At 48.6% G+C, this 15689-nt stretch overlaps 1 protein-coding gene across 1 annotated transcript; it reads right to left on the bottom strand.

Annotated features, from left to right (window-relative positions):
• Positions 1–11821: 11821 nt before the first annotated feature.
• LOC123094531 (WAT1-related protein At4g01440-like) lies at positions 11822–13587 on the bottom strand. The gene is made up of 5 exons (XM_044516515.1): positions 13336–13587; positions 13200–13262; positions 12567–13095; positions 12309–12460; positions 11822–12203 (listed from the first exon to the last, which is right to left on the bottom strand). Exons 1-5 carry the CDS (start codon positions 13515–13517, stop codon positions 12062–12064), a joined length of 1068 nt encoding a protein of 355 aa, XP_044372450.1. The 5' UTR covers positions 13518–13587; the 3' UTR covers positions 11822–12061.
• Positions 13588–15689: the final 2102 nt, after the last annotated feature.

The raw sequence follows: 15689 nt of genomic DNA, 5'->3' as shown, positions 1-15689 counted from the left end.
ATGTATTTCGATTGAACTTCTGAAACAAAACCAGTACATTCATCAGCCCTTTATGACTTTCTGGAAAATTTGCAACAGTCAGAATCATAGCTCCAATGCCCGCTTGCTCTCTCTCCCAAATCAACCTTCTACTGCAACCTCAACAAAATTCCCCATCCCCAATCCGAGTTGCACTGCATCACCTCACATCATCGTGGAACCCGCAGCGTCGAGCTCCAGTAGCTGCTGCATCAGCAACCTGGCGTTTGGCGTTCCCCACCAATCCACCATGGCCCCTTCCTCTCCTTGCATTAACTTAGAGCATCTCCGGCCGTTGGCGCCCCAGGGGTGCGTAAAATCGCCGCCTGGAGGAACCTGGCGCAAAAAATCGGCCTGAGGGCGAGTGAGTTCCCAGCCACCGACCTCAGGGCCGCCCCCAGACACCATTTTTGTAAAAAAAAAACTAGTATTCGACAAAGTTCAGCTAAAATTCGACAAACTGGGCATATATTAGACATGTTCGACATTTTACATAGCAAATTTATTTTTAAAAAAGGATGGAACTACAACTACGGGCCGAAGAAGTCGCTGAGCGCGGCGAAGTCACCGACGTCGCCGCCATCCTCGCCGTCGTCGTCATCGTTGGCCTTCTCCTCCTTGACGCGGCCGCCCCTGCTGGACCCCGGCCCGGCGTCGCCTTGGCGGATCGGTGGCGGTGGCGGCGCGTCGTCGTCGAGGACGACGACGCCTCCTTCGTCGCGGACCCGGCGCCGATGTTCGAAGTGCTCTAGGGCACGGCGCTGGCGCTCCATCTCCATGTGTACCTAGTCATCGCGCACCCATTTCAGAGCCGCCACCTCGTCGAGCTCCCCGGCGCCGTGCTCCGTCTTCACGGCGAGGAGCCTCGGCTCCCTTTTCACGGTCGCGAGCCCCGGCTTCATCTTCACGGCGGGGAGTCTCGGCTCCCTTTTCACGGTCGCGAGCCCCGGCTCCGTCTTCTGTTTGACGAAGCGTGGAGGAGCCGAGGAGGAGGCGCGCCGGTCGCCCTCATTTATGACGATGTCAGCGCTGCGAGTGCGCCGGCCGAGCGGCGTCTCCGATGCGGGCTTGGCCTTGACGCCGAACACCGCCGGTGAGCCGAGGAATGGGAAGAGGAGCGGGAGGCGGAGTGGGAGGAGGAAGTTGAGGAGGAACCTCCTGGGCATCCATTGCCCGGCGCTCCGACGGTGGACCGGGGCGCCCGCCGCGGCAGGGTATGCCAGCGGCGGGTCGTTGCCGCCCTCGAGGTGCTCCAGCACGTCCTGGAGCGTGCGGCCGGGGGCATGTTGGGGAACGCAGTAATTTCAAAAAAATTCCTACGCACACGCAAGATCATGATGATGATATAGCAACGAGAGGGGAGAGTGTTCGTCCACGTACCCTCGTAGACCGTAAGCGGAAGCGTTATGACAACGCGGTTGATGTAGTCGTACGTCTTCACGATCCGACCGATCCAAGCACCGAACGTACGGCACCTCCGAGTTCAGCACACGTTCAGCTCGAGGACGGTCCCCGGGCTCCGATCCAACAAAGCTTCGGGGATGAGTTCCGTCAGCACGACGGCGTGGTGACGATGATGATGCTCTACCGGCGCAGGGCTTCGCCTAAACTCCGCGACGATATGACCGAGGTGGAATATGGTGGAGAGGGGCACCGCACACGGCTAAGGAACGATCCGTAGATCAACTTGTGTGTCTCGGGTGCCCCCCCGCCCCCGTATATAAAGGAGCCAAGGGGGAGGAGGCGGCCGGCCAAGGAGGGCGCGCCAAGGGGGGAGTCCTACTCCCACCGGGAGTAGGACTCCCTTCTTTCCTAGTTGGAATAGGAGAAGGAGGGGAAGAGGAGGAAGAGGGGAAGGAAGGGGGGGGGGGGCGCCGCCCCCCTTCCCTTGTCCTATTCGGACTAGGAGGGGGAGGGGCACGCGGCCCCCTCCTGGCTCCTTCTCTCTTCTCCCTCGTGGCCCATGTAGGCCCATTAACCCCCCGGGGGGGTCCCGTAACCTCCCGGTACTCCGGTAAAATGCCGATTTCACCCGGAACCATTCCGATGTCCAAACATAGGCTTCCAATATATCAATCTTTATGTCTCGACCATTCCGAGACTCCTCGTCATGTCCGTGATCACATCCGGGACTCCGAACAAACTTCGGTACATCAAAACTTGTAAACTCATAATAAAACTGTCATCGAAACGTTAAGCGTGCGGATCCTACGGGTTCGAGAACTATGTAGACATGACCTAAAACCATTCTCGGTCAATAACCAATACCGGGACCTGGATGCCCATATTGGTTCCTACATATTCTACGAAGATCTTTATCGGTCAAACCGCATAACAACATACGTTGTTCCCTTTGTCATCGGTATGTTACTTGCCCGAGATTTGATCGTCGGTATCCAATACCTAGTTCAATCTCGTTACCGGCAAGTCTCTTTACTCGTTCTGTAATACGTCATCTCATAACTAACTTATTAGTTATAATGCTTGCAAGGCTTAAGTGATGAGTATTACCGAGAGGGCCTAGAGATACCTCTCCGAGAATCGGAGTGACAAAACCTAATCTCGAAATACGCCAACTCAACATGTACCTTCAGAGACACATGTAGTACTCCTTTATAATCACCCAGTTACGTTGTGACGTTTGGTAGTACCCAAAGTGTTCTTCCGGTAAACGGGAGTTGCATATTTCTCATAGTTCCAGGAACATGTATAAGTCATGAAGAAAGCAATAGCAGAATACTAAACGATCAATTGCTAAGCTAACGGGATGGGTCATGTCAATCACATCATTCTTCTAATGATGTGATCCCATTAATCAAATGACAACACATGTCTATGGTTAGGAAACATAACCATCTTTGATTAATGAGCTAGTCAAGTAGAGGCATACTAGTGACTATATGTTTGTCTATGTATTCACACATCTATCATGTTTCCGGTTAATACAATTCTAGCATGAATAATAAACATTTATCATGATATGAGTAAATAAATAATAACTTTATTATTGCCTCTAGGGCATATTTCCTTCAGTCTCCCACTTGCACTAGAGTCAATAATCTAGATTACATAGTAATGATTCTAACACCCATGGAGTTTTGGTGTTGATCATGTTTTGCTCGTGAGAGAGGCTTAGTCAACGGGTCTGCAACATTCAGATCCGTATGTATTTTGCAAATCTCTATGTCTCCCACTTGGACTTGGTCCCGAATGGAATTGAAGCGTCTCTTGATGTGCTTGGTCCTCTTGTGAAATCTGGATTCCTTTGCCAAAGCAATTGCACCAGTATTGTCACACAAGATCTTCATTGGTCCCGATGCACTAGGTATGACACCTAGATCGGTAATGAACTCCTTCATCCAGACTCCTTCATTTGCTGCTTCAGAAGCAGCTATGTATTCCGCTTCACATGTAGATCCAGCCACAACGCTTTGTTTAGAACCGCACCAACTTACAGCTCCACCGTTTAATATAAACACGTATCCGGTTTGCGATTTAGAATCGTCTGGATCAGTGTCAAAGCTTGCATCGACGTAACCTTTTACGACTAGCTCTTTGTCACCTCCATATACGAGAAACATATCATTAGTCCTTTTTAGGTATTTCAGGATGTTCTTGACCGCTGTCCAGTGATCCACTCCTTGATTACTTTGGTACCTTCCTGCCAAGCTTATTGCTAAGCATACGTCAGGTCTGGTACACATCATTGCATACATGATAGAGCCTATGGCTGAAGCATAAGGAACATCTTTCATTTTCTCTCTATCTTCTGCTGTGGTCGGGCATTGAGTTTGACTCAACTTCACACCTTGTAGCACATGTAAGAAACCTTTCTTTGCCTAATCCATTTTGAACCTTTTCAAAATTTTGTCAAGGTATGTGCTTTGTGAAAGTCCTATTAAGCGTCTTGATCTATCTCTATAGATCTTGATGCCTAATATGTAAGCAGCTTCACCGAGGTCTTTCATTGAAAAACTTTTATTCGAGTATCCCTTTATGCTATCCAGAAATTCTATATCATTTCTAATTAATAATATGTCATCTACATATAAAATCAGAAATGCTACAGAGCTCCCACTCACTTTCTTGTAAATACAGGCTTCTCCAAAAGTCTGTATAAAACCATATGCTTTGATCACACTATCAAAATGTTTATTCCAACTCCGAGATGCTTGCACCAGCCCATAAATAGATCATTGGAGTTTGCACACTTTGTTAGCGCCTTTTGGATCAACAAAACCTTCTGGTTGCATCATATACAACTCTTCTTCCAGAAATCCATTCAAGAATGCAGTTTTGACATCCATTTGCCAAATTTCATAATCGTGAAATGCAGCAATAGCTAACATGATTCGGACAGACTTAAGCATCGCTACGGGTGAGAAAGTCTCATCGTAGTCAACCCCTTGAACTTGTCGAAAACCTTTCGCAACAAGTCGAGCTTTATAGACAGTTATATTACCATCAGCGTCAGTCTTCTTCTTAAAAATCCATTTATTCTCAATGGCTTGCCGATCATCGGGCAAGTCAACCAAAGTCCATACTTTGTTTTCGTACATGGATCCCATCTCAGATTTCATGGCCTCTTGCCATTTTGCGGAATCTGGGCTCATCATCACTTCCTCATAGTTCGTAGGTTCATCATGGTCAAGTAACATGACTTCCAGAATAGGATTACCGTACCACTCTGGTGTGGATCTTATTCTGGTAGACCTGCGAGGTTCAGTAGAAACTTGATCTGAAGTTTCATGATCAATATCATTAGCTTCCTCACTACTTGGTGTAGTTGTCACAGGAACTGGTTCTTGTGACGAACTACTTTCCAACAAGGGAGTAGATACAGTTATCTCATCAAGTTCTACTTTCCTCCCACTCACTTCTTTCGAGAGAAACTCCTTCTCTTGAAAGGATCCGAATTTAGCAACGAAAATCTTGCCCTCAGATCTGTGATAGAAGGTGTACCCAATAGTCTCCTTTGGGTATCCTATGAAGACACATTTCTCCAATTTGGGTTCGAGCTTATCTAGTTGAAGTTTCTTTACATAAGCATCGCAGCCCCAAACTTTAAGAAACGACAACTTTGGTTTCTTGCCAAACCACAGTTCATAAGGTGTCGTCTCAACGGATTTTGATGGTGCCCTATTTAACGTGAATGTGACCGTCTCTAAAGCATAACCCCAAAACGATAGCGGTAAATCTGTAAGAGACATCATAGATCGCACCATATCTAGTAAAGTACGATTACGACGTTCGGACACACCATTTCGTTGTGGTGTTCTGGGTAGCGTGAGTTGCGAAACTATTCCGTATTGTTTCAAGTGTAGACCAAACTCGTAACTCAAATATTCTCCTCCACGATCAGATCGTAGAAACTTTATTTTCTTGTTACGATGATTTTCCACTTCACTCTGAAATTCTTTGAACTTTTCAAATGTTTCAGACTTGTGTTTCATTAAGTAGATATACCCATATCTGCTCAAATCATCTGTGAAGGTGAGAAAATAACGATACCCGCCGCGAGCCTCAACATTCATTGGACCACAAACATCAGTATGTATGATCTCCAACAAATCAGTTGCTCGCTCCATAGTTCCGGAGAACGGCGTTTTAGTCATCTTGCCCATGAGGCACGGTTCGCAAGTACCAAGTGATTCATAATCAAGTGATTCCAAAAGCCCATCAGTATGGAGTTTCTTCATGCGCTTTACACCGATATGACCTAAACGGCAGTGCCACAAATAAGTTGCACTATCGTTATCAACTCTGCATCTTTTGGTTTCAACACTATGAATATGTGTATCACTACTATCGAGATTTAATAAAAATAGACCACTCTTCAAGTGTGCATGACCATAAAAGATATTACTCATATAAATAGAACAACCATTATTCTCTGATTTAAATGAATAACCGTCTCGCATCAAACAAGATCCAGATATAATGTTCATGCTCAACGCTGGCACCAAATAACAATTATTTAGGTCTAAAATTAATCCCGATGGTAGATGTAGAGGTAGCGTGTCGACCGCGATCACATCGACTTTGGAACCATTTCCCACGCGCATCGTCACCTCGTCCTTAGCTAATCTTCGCTTAATTCGTAGTCCCTGTTTCGAGTTGCAAATATTAGCAACAGAACCAGTATCAAATACCCAGGTGCTACTGCGAGCATTAGTAAGGTACACATCAATAACATGTATATCACATATACCTTTGTTCACTTTGCCATCCTTCTTATCCGCCAAATACTTGGGGCAATTCCGCTTCCAGTATCCAGTCTGCTTGAAGTAGAAGCACTCAGTTTCAGGCTTAGGTCCAGACTTGGGTTTCTTCTCTTGAGCAGCAACTTGCTTGCCGTTCTTTTTGAAGTTCCCCTTCTTCTTCCCTTTGCCCTTTTTTTTAAAACTGGTGGTCTTGTTAACCATCAACACTTGATGCTCCTTTTTGATTTCTACCTCCGCAGCTTTTAGCATTGCGAAGAGCTCGGGAATAGTTTTGTTCATCCCTTGCATATTATACTTCATCACGAAGCTCTTGTAGCTTGGTGGTAGTGATTGGAGAATTCTGTCAATGACACTATCATCAGGAAGATTAACTCCCAGTTGAATCAAGTGATTATTATACCCAGACATTTTGAGTATGTGTTCACTGACAGAACTATTCTCCTCCATCTTGCAGCTGTAGAACTTATTGGAGACTTCATATCTCTCAATCCGGGCATTTGCTTGAAATATTAACTTCAACTCCTGGAACATCTCATATGCTCCATGACGTTCAAAACGTCGTTGAAGACCCGGTTCTAAGCCGTAAAGCATGGCACACTGAACTATAGAGTAGTCATCAGCTTTGCTCTGCCAGACGTTCTTAACATCGTCAGTTGCATCAGCAGCAGGCCTGGCACCCAGCGGTGCTTCCAGGATGTAACTTTTCTGTGCAGCAATGAGGATAATCCTCAGGTTACGGACCCAGTCCGTGTAATTGCTACCATCATATTTCAACTTTGCTTTCTCAAGGAACGCATTAAAATTCAACGGAACAACAACACTAGCCATCTATCTACAAACAAACATAGACAAGCAAAATACTATCAGGTACTAAGTTCATGATAAATTTAAGTTCAATTAATCATATTTACTTAAGAACTCCCACTTAGACAGACATCTCTCTAGTCATCTAAGTGATCACGTGATCCAAATCAACTAAACCATGTCCGATCATCACGTGAGATGGAGTAGTTTCAGTGGTGAACATCACTATGTTGATCATATCTACTATATGATTCACGTTCGACCTTTCGGTCTCCGTGTTCTGAGGCCATATCTGTATATGCTAGGCTCGTCAAGTATGACCTGAGTATTCCACGTGTGCAACTGTTTTGCACCTGTTGTATTTGAACGTAGAGCCTATCACACCCGATCATCACGTGGTGTCTCAGCACGAAGAACTTTCGCAACGGTGCATACTCAGGGAGAACACTTCTTGATTATTAAGTGAGAGATCATCTTAAAATGCTACCGTCAATCAAAGCAAGATAAGATGCATAAAGGATAAACATCACATGCAATCAATATAAGTGATATGATATGGCCATCATCATCTTGTGCTTGTGATCTCCATCTTCGAAGCACCGTCATGATCACCATCGTCACCGGCGCGACACCTTGATCTCCATCGTAGCATCATTGTCGTTATGCCATCTATTGCTTCCACGACTATCGCTACCGCTTAGTGATAAAGTAAAGCAATTACAGGGCGTTTGCATTTCATACAATAAAGCGACAACCATATGGCTCCTGCTAGTTGCCGATAACTTCGGTTACAAAACATGATCATCTCATACAATAAAATATAGCATCACGTCTTGACCATATCACATCACAACATGCCCTGCAAAAACAAGTTAGACGTCCTCTACTTTGTTGTTGCAAATTTTACGTGGCTGCTACGGGCTTAGCAAGAACCGTTCTTACCTATGCATCAAAACCACAACGATAGTTTGTCAAGTTGGTGCTGTTTTAACCTTCGCAAGGACCGGGCGTAGCCACACTCGGTTCAACTAAAGTGAGAGAGACAGACACCCGCCGGTCACCTTTAAGCAACGAGTGCTTGTAGCGGTGAAACCAGTCTCGCGTAAGCGTACGCGTAATGTCGGTCCGGGCCGCTTCATCTCACAATGCCCCCGAACCAAAGTATGACATGCTGGTAAGCAGTATGACTTATATCGCCCACAACTCACTTGTGTTCTACTCGTGCATATAACATCAACGCATAAAACCAGGCTCGGATGCCACTGTTGGGGAACGCAGTAATTTTAAAAAATTTCCTACGCACACGCAAGATCATGGTGATGATATAGCAACGAGAGGGGAGAGTGTTCGTCCACGTACCCTCGTATACCGTAAGCGGAAGCGTTATGACAACGCGGTTGATGTAGTCGTACATCTTCACGATCCGACCGATCCAAGCACCGAACGTACGGCACCTCCGAGTTCAGCACACGTTCAGCTCGATGACGGTCCCCGGGCTCCGATCCAGCAAAGCTTCGGGGATGAGTTCCGTCAGCACGACGGCGTGGTGACGATGATGATGCTCTACCGGCGCAGGGCTTCGCCTAAACTCCGCGACGATATGACCGAGGTGGAATATGGTGGAGAGGGGCACCGCACACGGCTAAGGAACGATCCGTAGATCAACTTGTGTGTCTCGGGTGCCACCCCGCCCCCGTATATAAAGGAGCCAAGGGGGAGGAGGCGGCCGGCCAAGGAGGGCACGCCAAGGGGGGAGTCCTACTCCCACCGGGAGTAGGACTCCCTTCTTTCCTAGTTGGAATAGGAGAAGGAGGGGAAGAGGAGGAAGAGGGGAAGGAAAGGGGGGGCGCCGCCCCCCTTCCCTTGTCCTATTCGGACTAGGAGGGGGAGGGGCACGCGGCCCCCTCCTGGCTCCTTCTCTCTTCTCCCTCGTGGCCCATGTAGGCCCATTAACCCCCCGGGGGGTTCCGGTAACCTCCCGGTACTCCGGTAAAATGCCGATTTCACCCGGAACCATTCCGATGTCCAAACATAGGCTTCCAATATATCAATCTTTATGTCTCGACCATTCCGAGACTCCTCGTCATGTCCGTGATCACATCCGGGACTCCGAACAAACTTCGGTACATCAAAACTTGTAAACTCATAATAAAACTGTCATCGAAACGTTAAGCGTGCGGACCCTACGGGTTCGAGAACTATGTAGACATGACCTAAAACAATTCTCGGTCAATAACCAATACCGGGACCTGGATGCCCATATTGGTTCCTACATATTCTACGAAGATCTTTATTGGTCAAACCGCATAACAACATACGTTGTTCCCTTTGTCATCGGTATGTTACTTGCCCGAGATTTGATCGTCGGTATCCAATACCTAGTTCAATCTCGTTACCGGCAAGTCTCTTTACTCGTTCTGTAATACGTCATCTCATAACTAACTTATTAGTTATAATGCTTGCAAGGCTTAAGTGATGAGTATTACCGAGAGGGCCCAGAGATACCTCTCCGACAATCGGAGTGACAAAACCTAATCTCGAAATACGCCAACTCAACATGTACCTTCGGAGACACCTATAGTACTCCTTTATAATCACCCAGTTACGTTGTGACGTTTGGTAGTACCCAAAATGTTCTTCCGGTAAACGGGAGTTGCATATTTCTCATAGTTGCAGGAACATGTATAAGTCATGAAGAAAGCAATAGCAGAATACTAAACGATCAAGTGCTAAGCTAACGGGATGGGTCATGTCAATCACATCATTCTTCTAATGATGTGATCCCATTAATCAAATGACAACACATGTCTATGGTTAGGAAACATAACCATCTTTGATTAATGAGCTAGTCAAGTAGAGGCATACTAGTGACTATATGTTTGTCTATATATTCACACATGTATCATGTTTCCGGTTAATACAATTCTAGCATGAATAATAAACATTTATCATGATATGAGGAAATAAATAATAACTTTATTATTGCCTCTAGGGCATATTTCCTTCAGGGCACCCCACCATACGCGGCGCCCCTAGCTGTTCTTGACGCCGCCCACCACCGGCACCCCGTTGGTGGACGCCAGCCTCTGCTCCTGGCGGTGCTGGAAGTACGCCGCCCACGACGCGTGGTTGTCGGCGGCGTACTAGGGGAGGGTGAGCTGCTCCTCCGTCATGGAGGCTCGAACGCGGTCGACCTCGGCGGCGAAGGCGAGGCGCGCCTCGACGTCGGGCACCGGGGAAATGGGCACACCCCCGTTGCTGAGCCTCCACCCCGTCGGCCCGGCGCGCATGTCCGGTGGCGCCGGGATGTTCGCCTCGAAGAGTAGCCAGGCCTCCCGCTCATGGAGAGAGCGGAGGCCGAAGCCGTTGGCCGCCGCCGCGTCATCGGAGAATCGCGCGGCCATCGGGCTCGGGAGAGAGAGAGGGGAGGGAAGAAACGTCGGCGAGCGGCTGCGCACGGGGAAAGAGGGAGAGCTCGGCGGCGGTCGAATGGGCGGATGTGGGCTGGTGTGGCCAGAGGCGAGGGAGGCCACCGACTTATATAGCCCGTGTAGTGTGTACGCGTGGCGGGAGGGGAGGCGTCGCCGCACCGCCCGTGAGGAATCAATGGCAAGGCTGACCGGCGGCAGCCTTGCCATTGATTCTACGCAGGAAACCGAGGCGTTCCGATGACGACGAGGCGAAGGTCGCTGACTCGACGGGCCCGCGGCTTTTTCGCGCCAAAACCGCTCGCCCCAGTGCCCCCGAGCACCCCCAGCGTGCCAGGTTCGGCCTGGGTCCGTCGGCGCTGATTTCGGCCCAACCTGACGAAAAACGGGCTCCTAGGGCGCGACTGGGCCTTTTTTCGGCGCCGGCGCGAAAAAATCGCCTGGGGGGCGTGTTGGGGGCGCGGCTGGAGATGCTCTTACTCCCGGCCCGCTCTCTGTTGAGCCGCCCTGGCTCCCTCTCTCCATCACCCACAAGCCGCCGGCCACCCCCTCTCGACCCCCCCCCCCCCCCCTCGTCTTCTACCCACCTCTCTGGATCCTCTCCTCCCTAACCACCTCCACTGCCGCGCCATCCTCCTCGTTCTTCCCGCACCAAGCTTCGCACAGGCCTCCTCCCACCGCCCCCTGGCAGATGTGTCGGCGCGGCGGCCACATCAGAGGAATCTTCTCCATTCTCCGTGCTCCCTCTGTCCGGTAGTGGAACATACCCCTCCCAACGGCCAGACACTTGTCTCTTGCTCCCCTATGCTTCACCTTCACTGCTTGAAAATAAGAGGAGATAGGAGAGGGGCACGTTTTCTTCCTTTCCGGAGCCGGCGTGGAGGAGACAGAGGTAGCTGACGAGCCGCAGAAGCGACGGTGGCGGAGTACAAATGATGGTGGCGGGCATGAGCGGTGGTGGGTGGTAGAAGGTGGGGAGGGGAGGCGTCTGTGGTCTGCAACATCCATGTGAGAGACGAAGATTCAAATTTTCCAACGCCGATGGACAGCTATTGGAGTGGAGAGGCGCGGTCGGAGAACGATGATTGTGGATTTTCTGCAGAAGACGGGGGATTGGAGGCGACGGACGGCAAGTCGTGAAGGAGAGACGGGATATAAGTTATTTTTTTTATTTGGCTGTTGTTGCTTTGTGGAGGTCCCCCACGTGTTAGAGTAGGAGGATGAAGGCGAGTGAACTCACCACCAATTCAAATCTTTAGAAGTAGGATAGGAAAGATAACAGAATTGAAGTTAACATATTACTTCATCTGATTTGAGGGACAAATTTTTTCAGACGGAGGAAGTACATATATATGTCCCCACAAAATACACTTCTCCATAAACACGGTAATAGTGTACATATTGTCACCCTACTGTTGTTTGGATTAGAGCCTAAACAGCTTCATGAATGATAGCATCTTGGAGCCTAATTTGCACCAGAACGGTGATCATAATAATTGCTAGAACATGCAAAAATTATTGAAGAACTTATTTGCTGCACATGTTAACACATCACCAAATGGTGGATCTCTGTCTTCCAATCTTGAGTCATGGCTGCGACTGCAATTGCTGCTGCTGCTGTTGTTCTTGGTCATCTTTAGCAACTCTTGGATGCTGTTGCAAGGCCTCCTGCCTCTTGCCCCACAGCAGAAGATACAGGCCACTTATCACAATCACAGATCCCACCACACTGCATGCATGCATACACGTTTGCAAAGCATAAGTTTCAGATGCCAATCATGCCATGGGTAAACAGACACATGCATGAATCTCTATAGGTGCAGTGTGTTTGCACCTTCCAAGGTAGAGCGGTTCATGCAGGACAGTGAAGTCCATGATGCAGACGATGACCTGAGACACCGGGATGAAGGCGGCCACGAACACAGCCCCCCACTTCTGGATGCACCACGTCAGCAGCACGAAGGACATGCCGGTCGCGACCACGCCCTGAATTTATTCAGGCAAAATCAGTGGCAAGCCAGCTGCATATTGTAGCAAGCAATTCAGATTTCAGAAGCATATACGTATGAGGGCTGGTTGGTTGGTTACTTACGGAGTAGAGGACGGTGATGATCTGGAGCTTGTCGGTGATGATCCAGGCGGAGAGGTTGCGCTGCACGCAGAGGCCAACTACGGCGACCTGGAGGAAGCTGAAGGTGGACAGGAAGGCGTTGCAGGAGTAGACGTAGGGGTACTTCCTGGCGATCCTGCCCTGAAGCAGGTACCAGCAGGCGAGGCAGACGCAGTTGCCGAGGATCGCCACCGTTCCCAGCGTCCACAGCCTGCCGGAGTCGGTTGCCGGGGACGGTGGGGAAGAAGGGGGGCGGTGGAGCTGGTGGGCGCTGTTGGCGTGGGTGAGGGCCACGCCTCTGTAGAAGGTGAGCAGCATGGCGCCGGCGAGCGAGACGAGCGTGCCGGCGAGCTTGGCGGCGCCGGTGGCGGCCCTGAGGTGGAGCGACTCGGAGCGGGTGGCGACGGCAAGCACGAAGGTGAGCACAGGCGCGATGTTGGAGAAGGCGCTGACGAAGGTCGCCGTGGTGTAGCGCAGCCCCACGAAGACCGTGTACTGTCTCATCGCCGCCCTGCCACCATGCAAGATGGTGTAGTAGTACAAGAAATGATCCAGCCGTTGTTACTTAGTTCGAAGATCGAACAGAGAAGATTTGATCAAGGAAAGAAAGAGTACCCGAGCGCGGCGCTGATGAAGAGGTGGGCGAAGATCTCGAGCGTCATCTTGGGCCTCGACTTGCTGATGGATGAGACCAATCAACCGAAGATGAGAAAAAGGCTATGTATGGATGATGTCGTGTGGACTCACTCACCCCTCTCTCCAGTGCGCGATGGGGCCGAGGAAGATGGCGGCGGCGAGCTGCTGCAGCGTGACGAGCACGAGCGGGTCGAGGCCGCCGGCCATGGCCACCTTGACCAGCGCCACCATCACCGCCGACAACACGTTGAGCGCCAGCATCACCACGGTCGGCAACAACAACCCGCCGCTCCCCATATCGCTCTCTCTATTCTGTCTCGCGCTATACCACCACTTCGTAGAGTACACCAAGTCACACACACGCACGCATGCCGATGGAACTGCAAGAAGAAGATATGTGCAAGCCTGCTGGGTCGGTTCCAGGTGAACTTTATAGCGAACCGGGCCGCCTCCGCTTGGGCTGCACATATGCGTTGCACTTGTTGATCGGCAGGATAGGAAGGAGACGAACGCAGCAGTTAGTATCTACTGCAAGGATTCAGACGAGAAATAGAGCACGGGGCAACAGCGAAGCAATGCAACAATAATCATGCAATGCAGGATAGGAAGGAGATCTTTCACCAATGGCAGCAGTAATCAAACAAGATCTTTCCTTTTCTTTAGCCAGGCCCCGGTCTTTTGACAGCTTAAAAATAAGCCGCCCCCTCCCAGCTTTTTCCATAAGCAGTCTCCCTTATTCATCCGGACTTCTAAACTACTCCTTCCGTTTCTAAATATAAATCTTTGTAGAGATTCCACTAGGTGGACTACATACGAAGCAAAATGGATGAATCTACATTTAAAATGTATCTATATACATCCGTATGTGGTTCATAGTAAAATCTCTACAAAGACTTATATTTAAGAACGGAGGGAGTAGTTACGAAATAACTAATTTAGAAGTCTCAATAAATTTCAAAGATGGCTTATTTTTTAAACTGAGGGGAGGCAGCTTAATATTTAAGCGCCCAAAAGAATTGGCCCTTAATTATGTGTTCATGATGATCGAGGTTGCGATCGATCGATCGAGAGAAAGAAGAGAAACTGAACATGATATGAGCAGTTATCTCTTCGCATTTTGGTCCAACGCATGGCATTGCATGGTCTCCGGCTAGGGCTAGACGTACTAACTGTAAGCGTTTCCATCTATCTATCAATATCTATATCTATCTATCTATCTATCTAGATAGATAGATAGATAGATAGAATCTCCATAATGGTGCTGATGGGCCAGCGCTACTGCTATTGGCCACCAGCCGCGTCTGTATTAGGGATTTTTCTAGTAGTGCATTATCCATTCCCTATTGGGTTTAAACCCGTTAATATCGAATCATAAGATGAGACCACGGATTCGACGGTGTGGATTAAGAATATCCTCATACGCGTTAATATGGCTCAAGGTGATAACCTTCACGCCGTCAAATATCTGCCTTTAAGGCTTAGAGGACTGGGAAGACATTGGTTTAGTAGCTTGCCCGCAAATTCAATTGACAGTTGGGAAGAACTCGAGGAGGTTTTTCGAGCTAACTTTCAAGGGATTTGTATCCATCGCCCGGACCTAACTCTCCAAGCTAACAATGCCCTATGAGCAGTAAAAAAGAATCATCATGCAACACATGATTTAGAGTATGGTTAATAGTATAGTCAGTTGCTGGTTATATGGTCTTCCCACATCATCTATAGCCAACTTATAGCCAGCAAGTACAATAGTTACATATAAATATGTACTAGTTTTTTAATATATGATCCATCTCACTCTCTCACAATATGCCTAGAAGCGCGTGTTACAGCCAGCTGTTAATCAGTAGCCCCGCTTCCCTTCTCTCTCCTCTCTCTCCTCCTCTCTCTCCTTCACTCTCTCCTCCAACTCATTCAAAATATAATATTCAAAGGCTTACAGCTCGTCTACGTCATCTTATTGTACTTGCTTTTAGTCTCATAGACGGGACTAGGGATCTATTTGGTGTTTTTTTTTCACATATGCAGCAGCGTTCTCGCTGAGCCGCTCGTGCTCTCGCTGAGGTGTGAGCCCGTTTGGTCTGCTTGTGTCGCTTTGCGGCTTCAGCACACCATAAAACAGAAGTACAATACGCATTTGGCAAGCCGATACGCCATTCCTCACCGCGACATGATAAAGTCATGACAAGTAATACCATATACTCTCTCTGTCTCAAAGTAAGTGTCTCAACTCTAGTATAACTTTATACCAAAGTTAGTACAAAGTTGAGACACTTATTTTGGGACGGAAAAATATATATTAAAGTCATGACAACTCTTTGCTTGTCTGCTAACTCATCAATAAAATAGAATCACCAGCTACGTGCACACAATAGCCCAACAAGTGGCACGTACTGTCGTGGGAGTGAGTCTGACAGTAAGAGTAGGTGGTACGTAGGAGGAGGCAAGGTACTAGCTACGACGAGGTTGTAC

Source organism: Triticum aestivum, chromosome 4B (genome assembly GCF_018294505.1).
Source record: "Triticum aestivum cultivar Chinese Spring chromosome 4B, IWGSC CS RefSeq v2.1, whole genome shotgun sequence".
Taxonomy (NCBI): Eukaryota; Viridiplantae; Streptophyta; class Magnoliopsida; order Poales; family Poaceae; genus Triticum; species Triticum aestivum.
The sequence above is the reverse complement of the archived record's forward strand: the minus strand, read 5'-3'. Positions and strand labels throughout refer to the sequence as shown.

Coding starts and splice junctions, on each gene's coding strand:
- LOC123094531 (XM_044516515.1), bottom strand. CDS start 13,517: ATGGGGAGCGGCGGGTTGTTGTTGCCGACCGTGGTGATGCTGGCGCTC. Junction 13,096..13,199: donor TTCATCAGCGCCGCGCTCGG/GTACTCTTTCTT, acceptor GCATGGTGGCAG/GGCGGCGATGAGACAGTACA. Junction 12,461..12,566: donor TCATCACCGTCCTCTACTCC/GTAAGTAACCAA, acceptor GAATAAATTCAG/GGCGTGGTCGCGACCGGCAT.